This window comes from Phoxinus phoxinus (genome assembly GCF_949152265.1).
Source record: "Phoxinus phoxinus genome assembly, chromosome: 1".
Taxonomy (NCBI): domain Eukaryota; kingdom Metazoa; phylum Chordata; class Actinopteri; order Cypriniformes; family Leuciscidae; genus Phoxinus; species Phoxinus phoxinus.
This window is the reverse complement of record NC_136876.1, coordinates 2,737,737-2,759,303: the sequence shown is the minus strand read 5'-3', so window position 1 is coordinate 2,759,303 and position 21,567 is coordinate 2,737,737. Positions and strand designations below refer to the sequence as shown.

General features: G+C 41.9%; 1 protein-coding gene across 1 annotated transcript; it reads right to left on the bottom strand.

Annotated features, from left to right (window-relative positions):
* Positions 1 to 1,686: 1,686 nt before the first annotated feature.
* Positions 1,687 to 20,347, bottom strand: LOC307003188 (GTPase IMAP family member 9-like; the record flags this gene model as incomplete). The annotated part of the gene is made up of 3 exons (XM_079621365.1): positions 1,687 to 2,447; positions 19,308 to 19,408; positions 20,334 to 20,347. 3 exons carry the CDS (start codon positions 20,345 to 20,347, stop codon positions 1,687 to 1,689), a joined length of 876 nt encoding a protein of 291 aa, XP_079477491.1.
* Positions 20,348 to 21,567: the final 1,220 nt, after the last annotated feature.

The window sequence follows — 21,567 nt, the reverse complement described above, 5'->3', positions numbered from 1 at the left end:
GACACCTCTAGCTTCATCAACGCGCTACGGCGCTTCCTTTCAATGCGTGGGCCAATCAAAAACATTCGCTCCGACCGCGGCACGAACTTCATTGGTGCCTGTAAGGAACTGAAGATAGCCTCAAACATAGACAACACTGCCGTAAAGACTTACCTCTCAGACAAGGGCTGCATCTGGTCTTTTAATCCCCCACATGCATCCCATTGGGGTGGATCATGGGAGAGAATGATTGGGCTGGCAAGGAGGATTCTGGACGCAATGTTCCTCCAGCTGAAAGACAAGCTCACCCACGAAGTGCTGGTGACTTTCATGGCAGAAGTCGCAGCAATCATCAATGCCAGGCCACTTGTTCCAGTGACTATGGACCCTGATGACTCGTTCATACTCACGCCAGCTGCTCTTCTCACACAAAAGACGAACATTGTGCCTGCTCCTGCTGGTGAGTTTGGAGTTGCAGACCTCTACAAGTCCCAGTGGCGGCAAGTTCAGCAGCTGTCCAACACATTCTGGGATCGTTGGAGGAAACAATTCCTCCCAACACTGCAGGCCCGCAAGAAATGGCAGTCCACTCAGCCAAACATTCAGCCAGGAAGCATTGTTCTCCTTAAGAACAGCCAATCACCTAGGAATGAATGGCCTCTTGGACTGATTACTCAGGCCTTCCCTAGCAAGGATGGGAAAGTACGCCAGGTGGAGGTAAAGATCATCAAACCAGGCGGGTCTAGCCTCTTTCTTAGGCCAGTCAATGAAATTGTTCTCCTCCTACCTCCAGAGGCACAGTAAATGGTCAGTTTAGTAAATGGACTGTTTGAGAGAGAAAGTTAAAAAAAAAGGACTGTGCATGGACTGTGGGGGTGACGTGTGTCCACGTCAGACGGGGAGTGTTCTGTTCTTAATAACAAAATTATAGCAAACCTTAAATAAGTATAAGTTTCGTTTCAGAAGATAAAAGTGCTTTACCTTTAGTCAGCATTTCAGTATTCTGTGTTCCAGTAATATGCATTATTTCTTATGTGTTTCTATTTGGGTCATGGTCACTTTAAGATCGCGCTGCTCTAAATGTCTTTTTGCACTTTCCGTAGTTGGGTAGTGAACACTCACGCGTTTCAGCAGTTCAAGTGTGCAAATTCACGGAGCTTCCATCATTTCTGTCTTCTCATGTCTGACGTAGCATCGTCGGTATGTATACTTTGTTTTGTGAGATTATTAGGGAAGTATTATTAGTTATTTTGACAATTTTAAGTTTGTTAGTGTGATTTGAGGATGGTTTGAATGCACGTCGGCTATGTATATGCAAGCGCTCACGTGTTCGCTCACGTGTACTACGAGCTGCACAGTAAAGGTGCTATAAGGTCCTATATGTAGTTCACATGTATTTCTTATTAGTTTTAAAAATGAGTACAAACGAAATACAATAGGAATTGTGCAAATTTTCCTTTATTTATGTGTAATTTGTCATTGCTCTTTTGTGTATTTCAGTTTCACTATTTTCCTTGCAACTCCATTAAACCTGTGGAATTAAGAATTAGTCTTCAGAGTCTTGGTGTTGGGAAAAAGTTTAGCTGGCTGTCAGGATATAAAGCAGACATATCGAGGACGGCACAATTTCATAGATCAAAATATTGATAATAAAATACAGAAATAGTCTTGTTATTATCAATATAATTAGTTGAAGGAGTGAATGAATCACAGAATTAAACAACAACCAGTTTCATTATCCTCAGTTTCATCCTCTTTCTTTTGTCTGTAAAAATTAAGCGGTTTCATTTTCTGAATCTTCCGAATGTATTTCTCTGTTCTCTCAAACACAGCATGTTCAAAATGCTTCCCTCCATTCTCCTCCACCATCTTCTCTATTTTACTGATCAGATCTCTGAACTGTGGGAAACTGGCGGAGTTGTTGTCCAGAAAGACAAATCTGTTTCCACAACTGCATATGAGGTTTCTAAGATTTGGATCACAGTGCTGTAAAAACTGCTGACTGGTTTGCTTTTCTTTCTCCAACTGGTCTTTGTAAGTGAAGATGATCATGGTGTATTTTAGTATCTCTTCTCCAAACACTTTTTTGAGGATCTTTATTGTGTTTTTCTCCTCCTCAGTGAATCGACCCACTTTAATCACCATAATAAAAGCATGTGGTCCAGGAGAAGCGTATGTTATGCATTTCACTATTTCAGTTTTAACCTCCTCATCACTGAGTTCAGTATCATAAAGTCCAGGAGTGTCGATCACTGAGATCTCTTTACCCATCCTCACTGTAGTTTCTGCATGACACTGTTTCGTCACAGAGTTTGAACCGGCTAAGGATTTAAACAGGTTTCTGCCGATGATGGTGTTTCCAGTGGCACTTTTCCCACATCCAGTTTTTCCCAGCAGAACCAGTCTGATCTGGTCTTTCCTCTCAGGAATCTGATGCTCATCTTCTGCTGTTGAACTTTCTCCTGAAACTACAACACAACAATCACATCAATGTGCAATTTAACTAAATACAACCTTCTCTAACAGCTCTTCTCTTTTAAGATCAGTGATATTTACATATAAGGCATTAGCATATGTTCTTAAAGGGGTCATGAACTGCATTTTTTTATTTTTTTAAGTCTTAATTTAGAAATAAAAGGCATTTTTCCAAACCTGATTTTAGCCTCATATCTGAATGTTCTGTTTAAAGGGGTGTGTCTGTGTGAGACTTCAGTGTAAACGCCCACTGCTGTGATTGGCTGTGAGACTTCAGTGTAAACGCCCACAGCTGTTTTTGGCCGTTGAGACTTCTGTGTAAACGCCCACTGCTGTGATTGGCTGTGAGACTTCAGTGTAAACGCCCACTGCTGTGATTGGCTGTGAGACTACAGTGTAAATGCCCACTGCTGTGATTGGCTGTGAGACTACAGTGTAAACGGCCACTTCTGTGATTGGCTGTGAGACTACAGTGTAAACACCCACTGCTGTGATTGGCTGTGAGACTACAGTGTAAATGCCCACTGCTGTGATAGGCTGTGAGACTTCAGTGTAAACGCCCACTGCTGTGATTGGCTGTGAGACTTCAGTGTAAACGCCCACTGCTCTGATTAGCTGTGAGACTTCAGTGTAAACACCCACTGCTGTGATTGGCTGTGAGACTTCAGTGTAAACACCCACTGCTGTGATTGGCTGTGAGACTTCAGTGTAAACACCCACACAGCAAATTCCCCAGTGTTAAATTAACACTTCTCAGTGTTTATATGAGTCCACACTCAGAGAGTGTTAAATGAACACTGAAGCGGTGTTAAAGTTAATGAGATAATTAAGTGATTAATTATTGAAGACACCTGATGATAACAAGCAGAATCACTGAAGGAGAAAATCGTAATTGGTATGTTACCATTATGGAGATCAGTGTGTGTTTTAGTTGGTCTCTTGACCCTTACAAATTTAACTTTAGAATTTGTTTGGCTGCTGTACGTGAGTCATAACAGCCAGATGAACAAAGAGAAAAGGTGATGTGATGGTGTTGGTTGTGTTTTAACATAATCAATAGTTGACCTGAAGCACTGAATTCATTTAGAGCAACATTTCTGAGTTAAGTTTGCCTTATGGATTATAGTAGCACTGTCCTTGTAGATAATGCCATTTTTAGACTTTTTCAATCAAATCCAAATGATCAAATCAATTACAAAAAAAAAAAAGATCTTAAAAATATTTTAGGTAGGCACACACAGAGATCAAGAATTAGCGTATGACTCTCAACAATGGTGACAAACAGATCACCACTGACCATAAGCTCATTATTTATTCATGCAGCCATGAATGATGTTTGATTGGTGGCATCCAGAATGCACTGCAACATGCTTTATAATTGTCACCATTTTTGAGATTCACAGGCTGATTCTTGATGTCTGTGTTTTTTAAAAAAAACACAGTTTTGTATAGGATGAAGTCTTAAGAAATGATTTTGATTACATCGTAAAAGTTAAAAACATTATGCTTTTCAAGGACAGTGCTGCTATCAATAAAGTAAAAGTAACAGTAATTTGGCTCCATATGAGTTCAGTGATTCAAGTAAAATTATTGTGAAATAATGATGATGTTAAAACACAACCAACACTCTCAAACAACCTTTTCTCTTTGTTCATCTGACTGTTATAACTCACGTACAGCAGCCAAACAAAATCTAAAGTTAATGATTTAAGGGTCAAGAGACTAGTGTTAATTTTGTCACCTATTTTTAATTTAGTCTTAGTCTTAGTCTTGTGCCAAATGTCCTTGTTAGTCTTAGTCATATTTAGTCATTCACATATCTTTTTTTGTTAGTCTAGTTTTAGTCGACTAAAAGTATCATCATTTTAGTCTAGTTTTAGTCAAAAGAGAACTTAAGGTATCTTAGTCAAGTTTTAGTCGACTAAAAGTATTTTAATTTTAGTCAAGTTTTAGTAAAAAAAATAGTCTTTTTTTTTTTTATAACACATTATTACTGAGATTATTTCTGACAAAATACACTTGTTGGATGATTTTTGTTGAATGCAACTGTTAAACATGTCTGGTTTTCAATTTCTGAGGAGACACATTTACAAATGAGGAACCTGTTCTGAAGAGTATTTTATTTTAACCAACACAATTCAAAAGCTGGGGCCCAACAGGCGACTGAAGTTACAAAGGCGCGGGAAGAGGTTTCAGGTTGGGGGTGCTACCCAGTGCTGAGTCTTTTTTTCATGATGATACTTCATGAGGCACACGCGCGCAGTCTCTTGCTCTCTCTCCCTCTCTGCCGTGCACGCACTACGCGGTTTGGAGCACAGTCTCTGTCTTGCGGGCGCGCTCGCTCTAGATTCCGGAGACTTTAACTAATTCGCTATGGGATTAATATCCTGCCATGATTCAAAACTGAATATAAAGTTCTGAAAGGTTGAAACTAAGTGTTCGAAAACTCAAAATCTTAAAAAAAAAAGTTTAGCAAGATCGAAAAATAAGATTTACAAGCTTGCAAAATGTAAAAAAATAAGAATATCTCTGCAAACATTATGTTGTTTTTGAGATTTCCTTCTTCAGAACTGCAAAACATTTTTTACGATGTTGCGCAATTTTTTTTTCAGAGTTTCAAATTTGTCAGTGTTCTCCCACTGTATAGTTTGTTTTCCAGATTTGAAACCTTGAAACTCGTGATCTGAAAACGGGTGTGCGAATAGGTGAAAAAAAGTTTTGAAACTCTGAAAACTGAGGTTCGAAAGGGCGAAACTTATTACATTACATTAAATGTGCACTCCTATTGCAGACTATTTTTTCAGAGCTGAGTTTACAACACCCACTTTGCGGAGATACGCGCACACAGTTGCGAGCTTGCGACTCGCGTGATTGTTGGCAGCGATGTCACGCAGCTCTGCTCTGAAACTCTGAAACTCAGACTGAGCGAAAATGAAGCTTCGCAACCTCGCAACTTAAAAAAAAAGCCTGGAGGGAGGGCCTTTCTGCTCTTGGCCAATGCTTTGCTGTCTGCTGACGTACAGTCCAATCACAAGTCGTATTTACTGGAAAGGTGGCTTCTGCACTGGTTCTTTGCATGCGTCCGGCAGATTGACCGTGACGATTGCTTCTGTACAGAGTGCAAATCCTTCCTCTCATTACCATGATTTACCTTTTTCTAGTATGATTTATCATGATTTACCATGACTTACCATGTTCCAGTATGATTTACCATGTACTAGGATGGTTTACCATGATTTACCACGTTCTAGTACAATTTACCACAGTTGACCATACATTTAGCATAATTTACCATAGTGTACCATTATTTATCAAAGTTTACCATGATTTACCCTGTTCTAGGATGATGTATAATTATTTACTATGTTCTAGTATATGATTCACCATGATTTACCATGAATCTAGCATGATTTAGTTTACCATGATATACCAAGTTATAGTATGATTCAGCATGTTACAAGTCTTGATTTTTACAAGTATTTTTTTGCACTAAAGCAAACCGGTTTCTCCATGTTAACTCCATTATGCATGCTTACACACATATTACACGTATGTCATAATAACAAATATATAGCTTTAAGCATTTGTTTATTAGCCAATGCTGAAAGCTGATAAAAAGATTACAAATATAATCCTGCTGCTCTTAAATGGATTATTTTTTACTTTCATTTTCAGGATTCCCATTTCTCAATGTGACACAATTGTCAATAGTAATACTCCAATTAGATGAATTTTGACAAAATGTGATTGTAAATGTTAAAATAATGATTTTATAAAGTCAAAATATGAATTATATAACAATATTAGGGAGTAGTATGATGAAGAGACAGCAGGGGGCAGTAGAAGACCACTTAAAATACTGGTAAAAATCAAGACTTGTAAAATGAAAGTGAGCCAATAAGTGGTCTTCTACTGCCCTCTGCTGGACAATCTACAATTTAATAGTCTTTTCACATGTGCTTTTGCATTCATATATTTAGACACTAAAAATTCCTTACATAACAATTACTATTATAACACAATCATATTTTGTCAGAGTTTATCACTTCATTTGTTCTGATGCATCACATAATTGCTAACAACGTGGTAAATCATGGTAAATAACGCTAGAAACATGGTAAATCATAGTAAATAAGGTGAATCATGATAGAATCCTGGTAAATCATTCTAGAATGTGGTATATCATGGTAAATCATCCTGTAACATGGTAAATCAAGGCAAACTAAGATAAATCATGGTAAACTATGGTAAATCATGCTAGAATCATATTAAATTATACTAGAATGTGTTCAATTGTTGTAAACCATGCTAGAACAGGGTAAAGCATGCTGAATCATACTAGAACTTGGTATATCATGGTAAACTAAATCATGCTAGATTCATGGTAAATCATACTGGAACATGGTAAGTCATGTAAATCATGGTGAATCATATACTAGAACATAGTAAATAATTATACATCATCCTAGAACAGGGTAAATCATGGTAAACTTTGATAAATAATGGTACACTATGGTAAATTATGCTAAATGTATGGTCAACTGTGGTAAATTGTACTAGAACGTGGTAAATCATGGTAAACCATCCTAGTACATAGTAAATCATACTAGAATCATGGTAAATCATACTGGAACATGGTAAGTCATGGTAAATCATGATAAATCATCCTAGAAAAAGGTAAATCATGGTAATGAGAGGAAGGATTTGCACTCTTTACAGAAGCAATCGTCACGGTCAATCTGCCGGACGCATGCAAAGAACCAGTGCAGAAGCCACCTTTCCAGTAAATACGACTTGTGATTGGACTGTACGTCAGCAGACAGCAAAGCATTGGCCAAGAGCAGAAAGGCCCTCCCTCCAGGCTTTTTTTTAAGTTGCAAGGTTGCGAAGCTTCATTTTCGCTCAGTCTGAGTTTCAGAGTTTCAGAGCAGAGCTGCGTGACATCGCTGCCAACAATCACGCGAGTCGCAAGCTCGCAACTGTGTGCGCGTATCTCCGAAAGTGGGTGTTGTAAACTCAGCTCTGAAAAAATAGTCTGCAATAGGAGTGCACATTTAATGTAATGTAATAAGTTTCGCCCTTTCGAACCTCAGTTTTCAGAGTTTCAAAACTTTTTTTCACCTATTCGCACACCCGTTTTCAGATCACGGGTTTCAAGGTTTCAAATCTGGAAAACAAACTATACAGTGGGAGAACACTGACAAATTTGAAACTCTGGAAAAAAAATTGCGCAACATCGTAAAAAATGTTTTGCAGTTCTGAAGAAGGAAATCTCAAAAACAACATAATGTTTGCAGAGATATTCTTATTTTTTTACATTTTGCAAGCTTGCGAATCTTATTTTTCGATCTTGCAAAACTTTTTTTTTTAAGATTTTGAGTTTTCGAACACTTAGTTTCAACCTTTCAGAACTTTATTTTCAGTTTTGAATCATGGCAGGATATTAATCCCATAATTCGCGGGCATCAGTGAGCCGTATCAATATGCGGGAGACTCCCGGAACTTCCAGGAGGCTATTTTTTTGGTGACGGAGCGCATTATTTTCTTTAGTGGAAGCAATACAATCGTAACCTGCATAATGTATGTGCCAAAACACCATAGCTTCGTAACGATAGCCTACTGGAGCAACAGCGCGAACTCATTCGGAATATTTTAAAGGCGTAACAGCTGATGAAAAAGCAGAGACGATTGTAGACGAAAATGAAGAGAGATTTTATCTTAGTTTTTATTTTATGCAAAACATTTTCGTCTCGTCTTTTTTCGTCAACAATTATGCATGTTAATTTAGTCTTAGTCAGCGTTTTTGAACAGTAGTGCAGTCTCGTCATCGTCTCGTCTTAGTCATGGGGAAAAAAGTCGTTGATGAACATATTTCGTCTCGTCTCGTCTGACGATATTAACACTATAAGAGACCAACTAAAGAAAACACTGATCTCCATAATGGTAACATACCAATTACGATTTTCTCCTTCAGTGATTCTGCTTGTTATCATCAGGTGTCTTCAATAATGCTCAATCATAACTCAATTAATCACTTAATTATCTCATTAACTTTAACACCGCTTCAGTGTTCATTTAACACTCTCTGAGTGTGGACTCATATAAACACGAAGCAGTGTTAATTTAACACTGGGGATTTTGCTGTGCACTGCTGTGATTGGCTGTGAGACTTCAGTGTAAACGCCCACTGCTGTGATTGGCTGTGAGACTTCAGTGTAAACACCCACTGCTGTGATTGGCTATGAGACTTCAGTGTAAACGTCCACTGCTGTGATTGGCTGTGACACTTCAGTATAAACGTCCACTGCTGTGATTGGCTGTGAGACTTCAGTGTAAACACCCACTGCTGTGATTGGCTATGAGACTTCAGTGTAAACGTCCACTGCTGTGATTGGCTGTGAGACTTCAGTGTAAACACCCACTTCTGTGATTGGCTGTGAGACTTCAGTGTAAACACCCACTTCTGTGATTGGCTGTGAGACTTCAGTGTAAACACCCACTGCTGTGATTGGCTGTGAGACTTCAGTGTAAACACCCACTGCTGTGATTGGCTGTGAGACTTCAGTGTAAACACCCACTGCTGTGATTGGCTGTGAGACCTCAGTGTAAACACCCACTTCTGTGATTGGCTGTGAGACTTCAGTGTAAACACCCACTTCTGTGATTGGCTGTGAGACTTCAGTGTTAACACCCACTTCTGTGATTGGCTGTGAGACTTCAGTGTAAACACCCACTGCTGTGATTGGCTGTGAGACTTCAGTGTAAACGCCCACTGCTGTGATTGGCTGATTAGCTGTGAGACTTCAGTGTAAACACCCACTGCTGTGATTGGCTGTGAGACTTCAGTGTAAACGTCCACTGCTGTGATTGGTTGTGAGACGTCAGTGTAAACATCCACTGCTGTGATTGGCTGTGAGACTTCAGTGTAAACACCCACTGCTGTGATTGGCTGTGAGACTTCAGTGTAAACACCCACTGCTGTGATTGGCTGTGAGACTTCAGTGTAAACACCCACTGCTGTGATTGGCTGATTAGCTGTGAGACTTCAGTGTAAACACCCACTGCTGTGATTGGCTGTGAGACTTCAGTGTAAACGTCCACTGCTGTGATTGGTTGTGAGACGTCAGTGTAAACATCCACTGCTGTGATTGGCTGTAAGACTTCAGTGTAAACGTCCACTGCTGTGATTGGATATGAGACTTCAGTGTAAACGTCCACTGCTGTGATTGGCTGTGAGACTTCAGTGTAAACGCCCACTGCTGTGATTGGCTGTGAGACTTTAGTGTAAACGCCCACTGCTGTGATTAGCTGTGAGACTTCAGTGTAAACGCCCACTGCTCTGATTGGCTGTGAGACTTCAGTGTAAACACCCACTGCTGTGATTAGCTGTGAGACTTCAGTGTAAACACCCACTGCTCTGATTAGCTGTGAGACTTCAGTGTAAACACCCACTGCTGTGATTAGCTGTGAGACTTCAGTGTAAACGTCCACTGCTGTGATTGGCTGTGAGACTTCAGTGTAAACACCCACTGCTGTGATTAGCTGTGAGACTTCAGTGTAAACGCCCACGTCTGTGATTTGCTGTGAGACTTCAGTGTAAACGTCCACTGCTGTGATTGGCTGTGAGACTTCAGTGTAAAAGCCCACTGCTGTGATTGGCTGTGAGACTATAGTGTAAACACCCACTGCTGTGATTAGCTGTGAGACTTCAGTGTAAACGCCCACTTCTGTGATTGGCTGTGAGACTTCAGTGTAAACGTCCACTGCTGTGATTGGCTGTGAGACTTCAGTGTAAACGTCCACTGCTGTGATTGGTTGTGAGACTTCAGTGTAAACATCCACTGCTGTGATTGGCTATGAGACTTCAGTGTAAACGTCCACTGCTGTGATTGGCTGTGATACTTCAGTATAAACGTCCACTGCTGTGATTGGCTGTGAGACTTCAGTGTAAACACCCACTGCTGTGATTGGCTATGAGACTTCAGTGTAAACGTCCACTGCTGTGATTGGCTGTGATACTTCAGTATAAACGTCCACTGCTGTGATTGGCTGTGAGACTTCAGTGTAAACACCCACTGCTGTGATTGGCTATGAGACTTCAGTGTAAACGTCCACTGCTGTGATTGGCTGTGATACTTCAGTATAAACGTCCACTGCTGTGATTGGCTGTGAGACTTCAGTGTAAACACCCACTGCTGTGATTGGCTGTGAGACTTCAGTGTTAACACCCACTTCTGTGATTGGCTGTGAGACTTCAGTGTAAACACCCACTGCTGTGATTGGCTGTGAGACTTCAGTGTAAACGCCCACTGCTGTGATTGGCTGATTAGCTGTGAGACTTCAGTGTAAACACCCACTGCTGTGATTGGCTGTGAGACTTCAGTGTAAACGTCCACTGCTGTGATTGGTTGTGAGACGTCAGTGTAAACATCCACTGCTGTGATTGGCTGTGAGACTTCAGTGTAAACACCCACTGCTGTGATTGGCTGTGAGACTTCAGTGTAAACACCCACTGCTGTGATTGGCTGTGAGACTTCAGTGTAAACACCCACTGCTGTGATTGGCTGATTAGCTGTGAGACTTCAGTGTAAACACCCACTTCTGTGATTGGCTGTGAGACTTCAGTGTTAACACCCACTTCTGTGATTGGCTGTGAGACTTCAGTGTAAACACCCACTGCTGTGATTGGCTGTGAGACTTCAGTGTAAACGCCCACTGCTGTGATTGGCTGATTAGCTGTGAGACTTCAGTGTAAACACCCACTGCTGTGATTGGCTGTGAGACTTCAGTGTAAACGTCCACTGCTGTGATTGGCTGTGATACTTCAGTATAAACGTCCACTGCTGTGATTGGCTGTGAGACTTCAGTGTAAACACCCACTGCTGTGATTGGCTATGAGACTTCAGTGTAAACGTCCACTGCTGTGATTGGCTGTGAGACTTCAGTGTAAACACCCACTTCTGTGATTGGCTGTGAGACTTCAGTGTAAACACCCACTTCTGTGATTGGCTGTGAGACTTCAGTGTAAACACCCACTGCTGTGATTTGCTGTGAGACTTCAGTGTAAACACCCACTGCTGTGATTGGCTGTGAGACTTCAGTGTAAACACCCACTGCTGTGATTGGCTGTGAGACTTCAGTGTAAACACCCACTTCTGTGATTGGCTGTGAGACTTCAGTGTAAACACCCACTTCTGTGATTGGCTGTGAGACTTCAGTGTTAACACCCACTTCTGTGATTGGCTGTGAGACTTCAGTGTAAACACCCACTGCTGTGATTGGCTGTGAGACTTCAGTGTAAACGCCCACTGCTGTGATTGGCTGATTAGCTGTGAGACTTCAGTGTAAACACCCACTGCTGTGATTGGCTGTGAGACTTCAGTGTAAACGTCCACTGCTGTGATTGGTTGTGAGACGTCAGTGTAAACATCCACTGCTGTGATTGGCTGTGAGACTTCAGTGTAAACACCCACTGCTGTGATTGGCTGTGAGACTTCAGTGTAAACACCCACTGCTGTGATTGGCTGTGAGACTTCAGTGTAAACACCCACTGCTGTGATTGGCTGATTAGCTGTGAGACTTCAGTGTAAACACCCACTGCTGTGATTGGCTGTGAGACTTCAGTGTAAACGTCCACTGCTGTGATTGGTTGTGAGACGTCAGTGTAAACATCCACTGCTGTGATTGGCTGTGAGACTTCAGTGTAAACGTCCACTGCTGTGATTGGATATGAGACTTCAGTGTAAACGTCCACTGCTGTGATTGGCTGTGAGACTTCAGTGTAAACGCCCACTGCTGTGATTGGCTGTGAGACTTTAGTGTAAACGCCCACTGCTGTGATTAGCTGTGAGACTTCAGTGTAAACGCCCACTGCTGTGATTGGCTGTGAGGCTTCAGTGTAACCACCCACTGCTGTGATTAGCTGTGAGACTTCAGTGTAAACGCCCACTGCTCTGATTGGCTGTGAGACTTCAGTGTAAACACCCACTGCTGTGATTAGCTGTGAGACTTCAGTGTAAACACCCACTGCTCTGATTAGCTGTGAGACTTCAGTGTAAACACCCACTGCTGTGATTAGCTGTGAGACTTCAGTGTAAACGTCCACTGCTGTGATTGGCTGTGAGACTTCAGTGTAAACACCCACTGCTGTGATTAGCTGTGAGACTTCAGTGTAAACGCCCACTTCTGTGATTGGCTGTGAGACTTCAGTGTAAACGCCCACTGCTGTGATTAGCTGTGAGACTTCAGTGTAAACGCCCACTTCTGTGATTAGCTGTGAGACTTCATTGTAAACACCCACTGCTGTGATTGGCTGTGAGACTTCAGTGTAAAAGCCCACTGCTGTGATTGGCTGTGAGACTATAGTGTAAACACCCACTGCTGTGATTAGCTGTGAGACTTCAGTGTAAACGCCCACTTCTGTGATTGGCTGTGAGACTTCAGTGTAAACGTCCACTGCTGTGATTGGCTGTGAGACTTCAGTGTAAACGTCCACTGCTGTGATTGGTTGTGAGACTTCAGTGTAAACATCCACTGCTGTGATTGGCTATGAGACTTCAGTGTAAACGTCCACTGCTGTGATTGGCTGTGATACTTCAGTATAAACGTCCACTGCTGTGATTGGCTGTGAGACTTCAGTGTAAACACCCACTGCTGTGATTGGCTATGAGACTTCAGTGTAAACGTCCACTGCTGTGATTGGCTGTGAGACTTCAGTGTAAACGCCCACTTCTGTGATTGGCTGTGAGACTTCAGTGTAAACGCCCACTTCTGTGATTGGCTGTGAGACTTCAGTGTAAACACCCACTGCTGTGATTGGCTGTGAGACTTCAGTGTAAACGCCCACTGCTGTGATTGGCTGATTAGCTGTGAGACTTCAGTATAAACACCCACTGCTGTGATTGGCTGTGAGACTTCAGTGTAAACGTCCACTGCTGTGATTGGATATGAGACTTCAGTGTAAACGTCCAGTGCTGTGATTGGCTGTGAGACTTCAGTGTAAACGTCCACTGCTGTGATTGGCTGTGAGACTTCAGTGTAAACGCCCACTGCTGTGATTGGCTGTGAGGCTTCAGTGTAATCACCCACTGCTGTGATTAGCTGTGAGACTTCAGTGTAAACGCCCACTGCTCTGATTGGCTGTGAGACTTCAGTGTAAACACCCACTGCTGTGATTAGCTGTGAGACTTCAGTGTAAACGTCCACTGCTGTGATTGGCTGTGAGACTTCAGTGTAAACGCCCACTGCTGTGATTGGCTGTGAGACTTCAGTGTAAACACCCACTGCTGTGATTAGCTGCGAGGCTTCAGTGTAAACGCCCACTGCTGTGATTGGCTGTGAGACTTCAGTGTAAACATCCACTGCTGTGATTGGCTGTGAGACTTCAGTGTAAACGTCCACTGCTGTGATTGGCTGTGAGACTTCAGTGTAAACGTCCACTGCTGTGATTAGCTGCGAGGCTTCAGTGTAAACGTCCACTGCTGTGATTAGCTGTGAGGCTTCAGTGTAAACATCCACTGCTGTGATTGGCTGTGAGACTTCAGTGTAAACATCCACTGCTGTGATTGGCTGTGAGACTTCAGTGTAAACGCCCACTGCTGTGATTGGCTGTGAGACTTCAGTGTAAACACCCACTGCTGTGATTGGCTGTGTTAATTATTTAGCACACGCTTTTATCCAAAGCGACTTACAAATGAGGAGAGCATTAGAAGCAGTTAAACTAACAATAGGACAACAATATGTAAGTGCTTTGATCCTTCCCAGTTTAGTCTAACGCAGTATATGCAAAAACGTTTTATTAGATATAGAGTAGAAGAGAAAAGAAAAGAAAGTGTGAGACTTCATTGTAAACACCCACTGCTGTGATTGGCTGTGAGACTTCAGTGTAAAAGCCCACTGCTGTGATTGGCTGTGAGACTATAGTGTAAACACCCACTGCTGTGATTAGCTGTGAGACTTCAGTGTAAACGCCCACTTCTGTGATTGGCTGTGAGACTTCAGTGTAAACGTCCACTGCTGTGATTGGCTGTGAGACTTCAGTGTAAACGTCCACTGCTGTGATTGGTTGTGAGACTTCAGTGTAAACATCCACTGCTGTGATTGGCTATGAGACTTCAGTGTAAACGTCCACTGCTGTGATTGGCTGTGATACTTCAGTATAAACGTCCACTGCTGTGATTGGCTGTGAGACTTCAGTGTAAACACCCACTGCTGTGATTGGCTATGAGACTTCAGTGTAAACGTCCACTGCTGTGATTGGCTGTGAGACTTCAGTGTAAACGCCCACTTCTGTGATTGGCTGTGAGACTTCAGTGTAAACGCCCACTTCTGTGATTGGCTGTGAGACTTCAGTGTAAACACCCACTGCTGTGATTGGCTGTGAGACTTCAGTGTAAACGCCCACTGCTGTGATTGGCTGATTAGCTGTGAGACTTCAGTATAAACACCCACTGCTGTGATTGGCTGTGAGACTTCAGTGTAAACGTCCACTGCTGTGATTGGATATGAGACTTCAGTGTAAACGTCCAGTGCTGTGATTGGCTGTGAGACTTCAGTGTAAACGTCCACTGCTGTGATTGGCTGTGAGACTTCAGTGTAAACGCCCACTGCTGTGATTGGCTGTGAGGCTTCAGTGTAATCACCCACTGCTGTGATTAGCTGTGAGACTTCAGTGTAAACGCCCACTGCTCTGATTGGCTGTGAGACTTCAGTGTAAACACCCACTGCTGTGATTAGCTGTGAGACTTCAGTGTAAACGTCCACTGCTGTGATTGGCTGTGAGACTTCAGTGTAAACGCCCACTGCTGTGATTGGCTGTGAGACTTCAGTGTAAACACCCACTGCTGTGATTAGCTGCGAGGCTTCAGTGTAAACGCCCACTGCTGTGATTGGCTGTGAGACTTCAGTGTAAACATCCACTGCTGTGATTGGCTGTGAGACTTCAGTGTAAACGTCCACTGCTGTGATTGGCTGTGAGACTTCAGTGTAAACGTCCACTGCTGTGATTAGCTGCGAGGCTTCAGTGTAAACGTCCACTGCTGTGATTAGCTGTGAGGCTTCAGTGTAAACATCCACTGCTGTGATTGGCTGTGAGACTTCAGTGTAAACATCCACTGCTGTGATTGGCTGTGAGACTTCAGTGTAAACGCCCACTGCTGTGATTGGCTGTGAGACTTCAGTGTAAACACCCACTGCTGTGATTGGCTGTGTTAATTATTTAGCACACGCTTTTATCCAAAGCGACTTACAAATGAGGAGAGCATTAGAAGCAGTTAAACTAACAATAGGACAACAATATGTAAGTGCTTTGATCCTTCCCAGTTTAGTCTAACGCAGTATATGCAAAAACGTTTTATTAGATATAGAGTAGAAGAGAAAAGAAAAGAAAGTGTTAGTATTATCGGATCAAGTATTACATGTGGCATCATGTGGCGCTGTTCTATGGTGACACGATTGTGTGTGACTATTAAAATAGTTCATTGTTATTTTTTAACTCGGCTCGTTTGGAAACAATGACTCACCTTAGACTGACTGGTTTTCTGCTCATTCTGACGCTTTTTTGTTACTTTATGCGGGTGCTTTTTTTGGATTACCACCTCCGTTACAATCGGGAGTTCCTACTGTTGCTCCGGGATACAGGAGGGGGAATCGTGGACCGAGCATTGGTCCTTCCAAGGGAGACCAGAGGACGAGGCCAACAAGGGCGAGGAAAAGAGGTAGCCAAGGCGGGGTCCATCAGAGGCTCAAAAGACAGGGCCACCATAGGATCCCTCTCCCTTTAATAATCCTTGTCAATGTACAATCCCTTCGGAGTAAGGTAGATGAACTCCAAGCAAATGCCAGATTCGTATCGGACTACAGGAATGCCTGCCTTATTGCACTGACTGAGACGTGGCTTAAGTCAAGTCAAGTCAAGTCATCTTCATTTATATAGCGCTTTTAACAATTTAGATTGTTTCAAAGCTGCTTTACAGAGATAAACGTATAATTTAAGGTAACAGAGATTGTTTTGGCTTTATAGCGGTTCTTGAATAATGTTATTTTCCAGCTAAAGTTAGTTTTGATTGATTCACTTCTGTCGAAAGGATAATTTGTTATTAAATTAGGGGCCGCTAAGACGACACCGTTCTCTCTACACAGACTTTCCCCGCGAACCTTTGAGAAACACTGATGGCGTTCACATGCGCATTAAGAATTAATTCTATAGTTATGTGCGTTTGAATATATGTGCGCATGTTTGTAATTCCCTACAAACCAAGCCTTAACAAACTACTTGTCCTGCCTATAAATTTGATACAGAATTTATTTTATTTTATCACTACGGGGGAGATACGTGAATTTTCCACAATGCTTTATCTGTAGAGTGGTAAAGGGATCCTCCATAGGGAGAGACTAGTTGGCACTTCAGCACTGCGTTGACAAGGAACAGGATCTACAACCCAACTTTGAAATCGATGGTTTTGGAGTACCGTTGCGACTTGACAGGGACCCGGCAGCAACAGGAAAATCACTCGGTGGTGGTCTGTGTTTGTATGTCAATAAGAGTGTGTGTGCCCCAGACATTGAACTCATGTCTGTCTCTCTCCGTCCTTATTACTTGCGGAGAGAGTCTCCACAGTTATTTGTCACACTTGTATACATCCATCCGAGGGCGAACGCTGATATCGCATCAAGGGCAATAGTACAAACAGTGCAAAGGTTGCAAAGCATCGCCCCCGACGCACCGAACTTTATAATGGGCAACTTTAATCATTGTAGGCTTGGAAAGTCGTAACTTTTCTCAATATGTCACCTGCCCTACAAGAGACCTCTGTTATGGTACAATTAAAAGAGCCTACTGGTCATTTGGTAGAGCTCCCATTGATCTGTCCAATCATAACATTGTTTACATTGGTTCCGGTTTACAAAACTGTCCTAAAGAGAACAAAACCTGAGCAACGTTTGGTTCCGGTCTGGTCTGATGAAGCTACACAGTAGCTATTGGACTGTTACCCATGCACAGACTGGGACTTATTCAATGAAGCATGTTCTAACTTGGATGAGCTTGTTGAGACTGTTTCTGCTTATATAAGTTTCTGTGAAAATTAAATAATTCCTAAAAAGGCCATTTTAATTTTTCCAAATAACAAACCATGGGTGTCGAAATCTATTAAAAATATTATTAATCAGAGAAATTTTAGTTTGAGTCAGGGGGATGCCATAGTCTACAATGACCTGCAGAAGCAAGTTAAGTGGGAGCTCAAATTAGCCAAACTTAAATATAAGGTAAAAGGTTGAGGAACCGGGGTCTGAACCACGTAGAAAGGGAACAAAGCCGCAGCTCATAACCCTTACCATAAACATGGATTTTTTTTAAAGGACACAAAGCACTCAGCGCGTGCCCTTGCCCTTATTTGCCTTTATGGGTTGTATAGATGAAATCCCCCGGTTTTGAGCCACAACTGAAGTGGTTTCATGTGCAAAAGGCCCAGAGGGATCACTGTAGACACAGCTGCCATGAGACCTATCCTGACCTAGCCAAATGTTGCTTAGGGTGATTAAAATTGTCTTGACACAAGCAGGGGACAATTGTGCCCCGATGGTGACAGAGTCCCATTTAACCCCCAAGCACGTTACTCTCTGGGCAGGAGAGTGAACGCTCTTCTTGCCATTGCATCTCAGCCCCATAGAGAGAAGATGAGCGGGGATCGATCTCGATGTCGAAGCGCAAGCTCTTGAGACTGGGCCAGTATCAGCCAATCGTCTATGTAACATGGCTAGGCCGAATGGAAGGACCCGATATTGGTAAGCTTTGCCCCCAAAAGCAAACCTCAGGAACTTCCTGTGTTGTGGTACTATTTCTATATGAAAATATGCGTCTTTAAGGCGAGACACGGCAGGCAAAAACATTGTTGTTTTTTTCACTGGTCAATTTTGAGATTTTGGGCTATTTGTCTTCAATAACATGTCTTCTTTCAGACTTGTGTAGAAAAAAAGTCCAAAATACACATTTAGGTCTTTATTTTACTACACTTTGTCTATTTGCGTCTGTAGATTTCTCCGAAATTCAACAAAAGTTGGCGTTCTAAATCATCCGCTGCTCCGCGATCTCTGTCTGCGTCCTGTCATCTCACACACGTCTGTGAAGCTCTCTCTCTCCTGTACAATGCTGTCGGGTCCAAATATGGTCATTTCCTTTTTATCAGCAACCAATCGTGAAAGTAAAATGGGCATTTAACTCTAAAAGCGAATCTCATTGGCTGATGTCAATTTCTGACACCGTGATTGGTTCAGATGCATCACGTGACGCGCTCTGACATTCACATGTGTGTTTTTGACTGTTTTTCTGCTCAGTTGAAGGCCATAAATGCTGTGTTTATAAGTTTTGATGTGATTTAGGTGGTTTATATTGTTGTTGCTAATGATTTAATGAGATATTGTGTCTGTAAATAGTTGTTTCCACTAAAAAAGTATGAATTTTTACATTACAAATCTTTAAATGAGTTTTTGTCATTCTCCAGTACAAACATCTCAGCCGATGTACACCAAACTCTCCAGTTACACACTTAGCAGTATTCTGAAGATAACGGTGGAGCAAAAAAAACTGCTGAACTGAAGAAGCTGTGTGAGGAAAATGGGATCTCCTTTGTGAAACTGGGTAAGTTTCATAATATCAGATGGTCTGCATGGAGGCATGAAACACTGTTAAAAATATCAAGACTATTGCCAGCCATTAAAATGCAACTCGCTACGAGTGATAACAGTGACTTGCTGCATATCTGCACAGAGCGTTTTCAGTGCTTTCTGTCAAACATGCTTGACATTGGCAACATTTTGAAGACCACGTCCATTAGGTTTCAAAAGGAAAAGTTGACCATTGGAGAATGTAAGGATGAACTCATGGTGGCCATTGGACAGTTCACACTTCTGCTTGATGGTGAAGGCCACAGGGCACACACTGTTTCTAATGCTGATGCTGACAGAGACAAGACAAACTTACTCAGGGGGTTAATTGAAGAGTTTGAAATCAGATATGACTCCCTGAAGTCATGTGATCATTTCTTAGTATTTGATCTGTAAGACTGGAGAAACTGGTTGGAGAGATAGACTGGTCTAAAACAAAGGACCTTGCTGGAAATTACATCTGACCTCCCCCATACAGTCTCACTCCCTCTCACACCTAAAGACTCACACAAGAATATATATGTGGTTTAATGTGAATGATTATTATGTTTAGTATAATTTTTAATGTCTTAGAGTGAGTGGTACAAATGTCTAATTTCCAACTAATTTAAACAAAAAGAAATCAGGTTTTGAGAAGTTTAGAGAAACTGGCACACAAAGGAAGGTTGTCTCTGGGCAAATGGTCGTCTCCTACCCCCAAAAGGTGTCAACTCTGAATGTAAATTCCCATTATTAGCATGTGAAAGAGGTTTTGGCTATTTAATGGAATGCGGCAGGAGAATCGGGGCGCTTTCTGTATCTAGACTGGCCCGTGATGGCTGGAAGTGACCGAGACTTCCAGCCTCATGTATTTGCATCAGGTTGGGTTCGCATCTCTTCTTTTTATTCATGTTTTATATTGATTATCTTTGAATTGATTATACAATTGACCTGATACCTGATTTAATAAATTGTTACATTTGATTATTCAAACTGATTTTGACCTTGTTCATTTAATAGTCTAAAAGTAATAATCAAACATTCGCTCACTTTTAGTGATGCATAGATATTATCAAAACCTTTCATTTATGGAGTCAGATGAAATAACGAGTAAATACATATGAGAAATGTATTGCATTTAACCCAAATTACTTTGAGATGCTGGAAAGACGGAACGCGCAAGAAACCTTCCCGTGTTATTTGAAACCCTCATTGGACCAATATAGCACGGCTTTTACAGATCCTTCAACATGGCCTCAGGAAATGCAAGACCTCCACAGTTTTGGAAACACAACAGTTTGCAGCATTCTCAAGAAATATGAGGCCACATTGCAACTTGACAAAGACACCACTGTGACAGAATGGATGCGCTTAAAGCAGGCAGGGAAACGCCTGGGAGCCTCTTCTGTGTATGACTTGGTCCAAATTGTAAATACAAGTAACCCAGATGCTTACTTCAACATCAACAAGGTGGTTACACTGTCTCTTACACTGCCTTTAAGCAGTGCAGCTTGTGAGAGGGGATTCTCACATCTCAACATAATAAAAAACAAGTACAGATCTCGTCTGTCACATGCTCGTCTCTCAGCCCTGATGCACATTCACCTGTCAAAGCAGACCACAGAGACATTTGACCCAAAGCAAGCTGTTGACCTGTGGATGGAGACAACTAATCGCAGGCTAAACCAAGGACAGGGAGGTGCATCTGCAGCATCTTCATCATCTACCATGCAGGAAGCTGAAGCAGAGGACAGTGCTGGCGACACTGAAGAAGACAGTGGTGGCAACACGGAGGAGGACAGTGAGGAAGACTGCACTTAAGAACACGCTACATGTGGGGTGAGTACCAAACACCATCTCCTGGTACTCACCTGAGTAACTCACTGAAAAAGTTATGTGCACCCCTGATTATAAGGCTATGGACAGTATATTTAGATTTCCTAGGTAATGAAAGCATATATCCTGAACTCCCTCTGAACATCTTTTTTCATCCTGTGTGTGATCACAATGAAAAAATAATTTTGCAACTGGCTTTATCATATGTTCAGATCTATCTACCGAAAATATATGCAAAAATATATGCATATTTAATGAGGTAATGCCTAATTTGCATAATTAAACATACAAATTTCAAAAACTTGTAATACATTTTTTTATGAACTTGTGTAAGTAATCAACTGAGAAAGTTTCATGGTGAAATCTATTATTTTAAAATTTTACCCTATTCACCTGTAGTGTCTCGCCTTAAGATCGATCGTGAAGAACCAATCGCGATGTTGAATTTGCAACACGATCTTCTTGTGTTCTGACGGAATGGTTCAAGCCTCAAAGATCTAAAGACAGACACAGTCCCCCATTTATTTCTTCTTTTGTGAATGGGTGAATGTGAGGGATTATGTAAAGCGCTTTGGTGGCCATGGGTCTGTTAAAGACCATTCCGAGACGTCCTGGTCCATTCTCATTCGTGTTTCT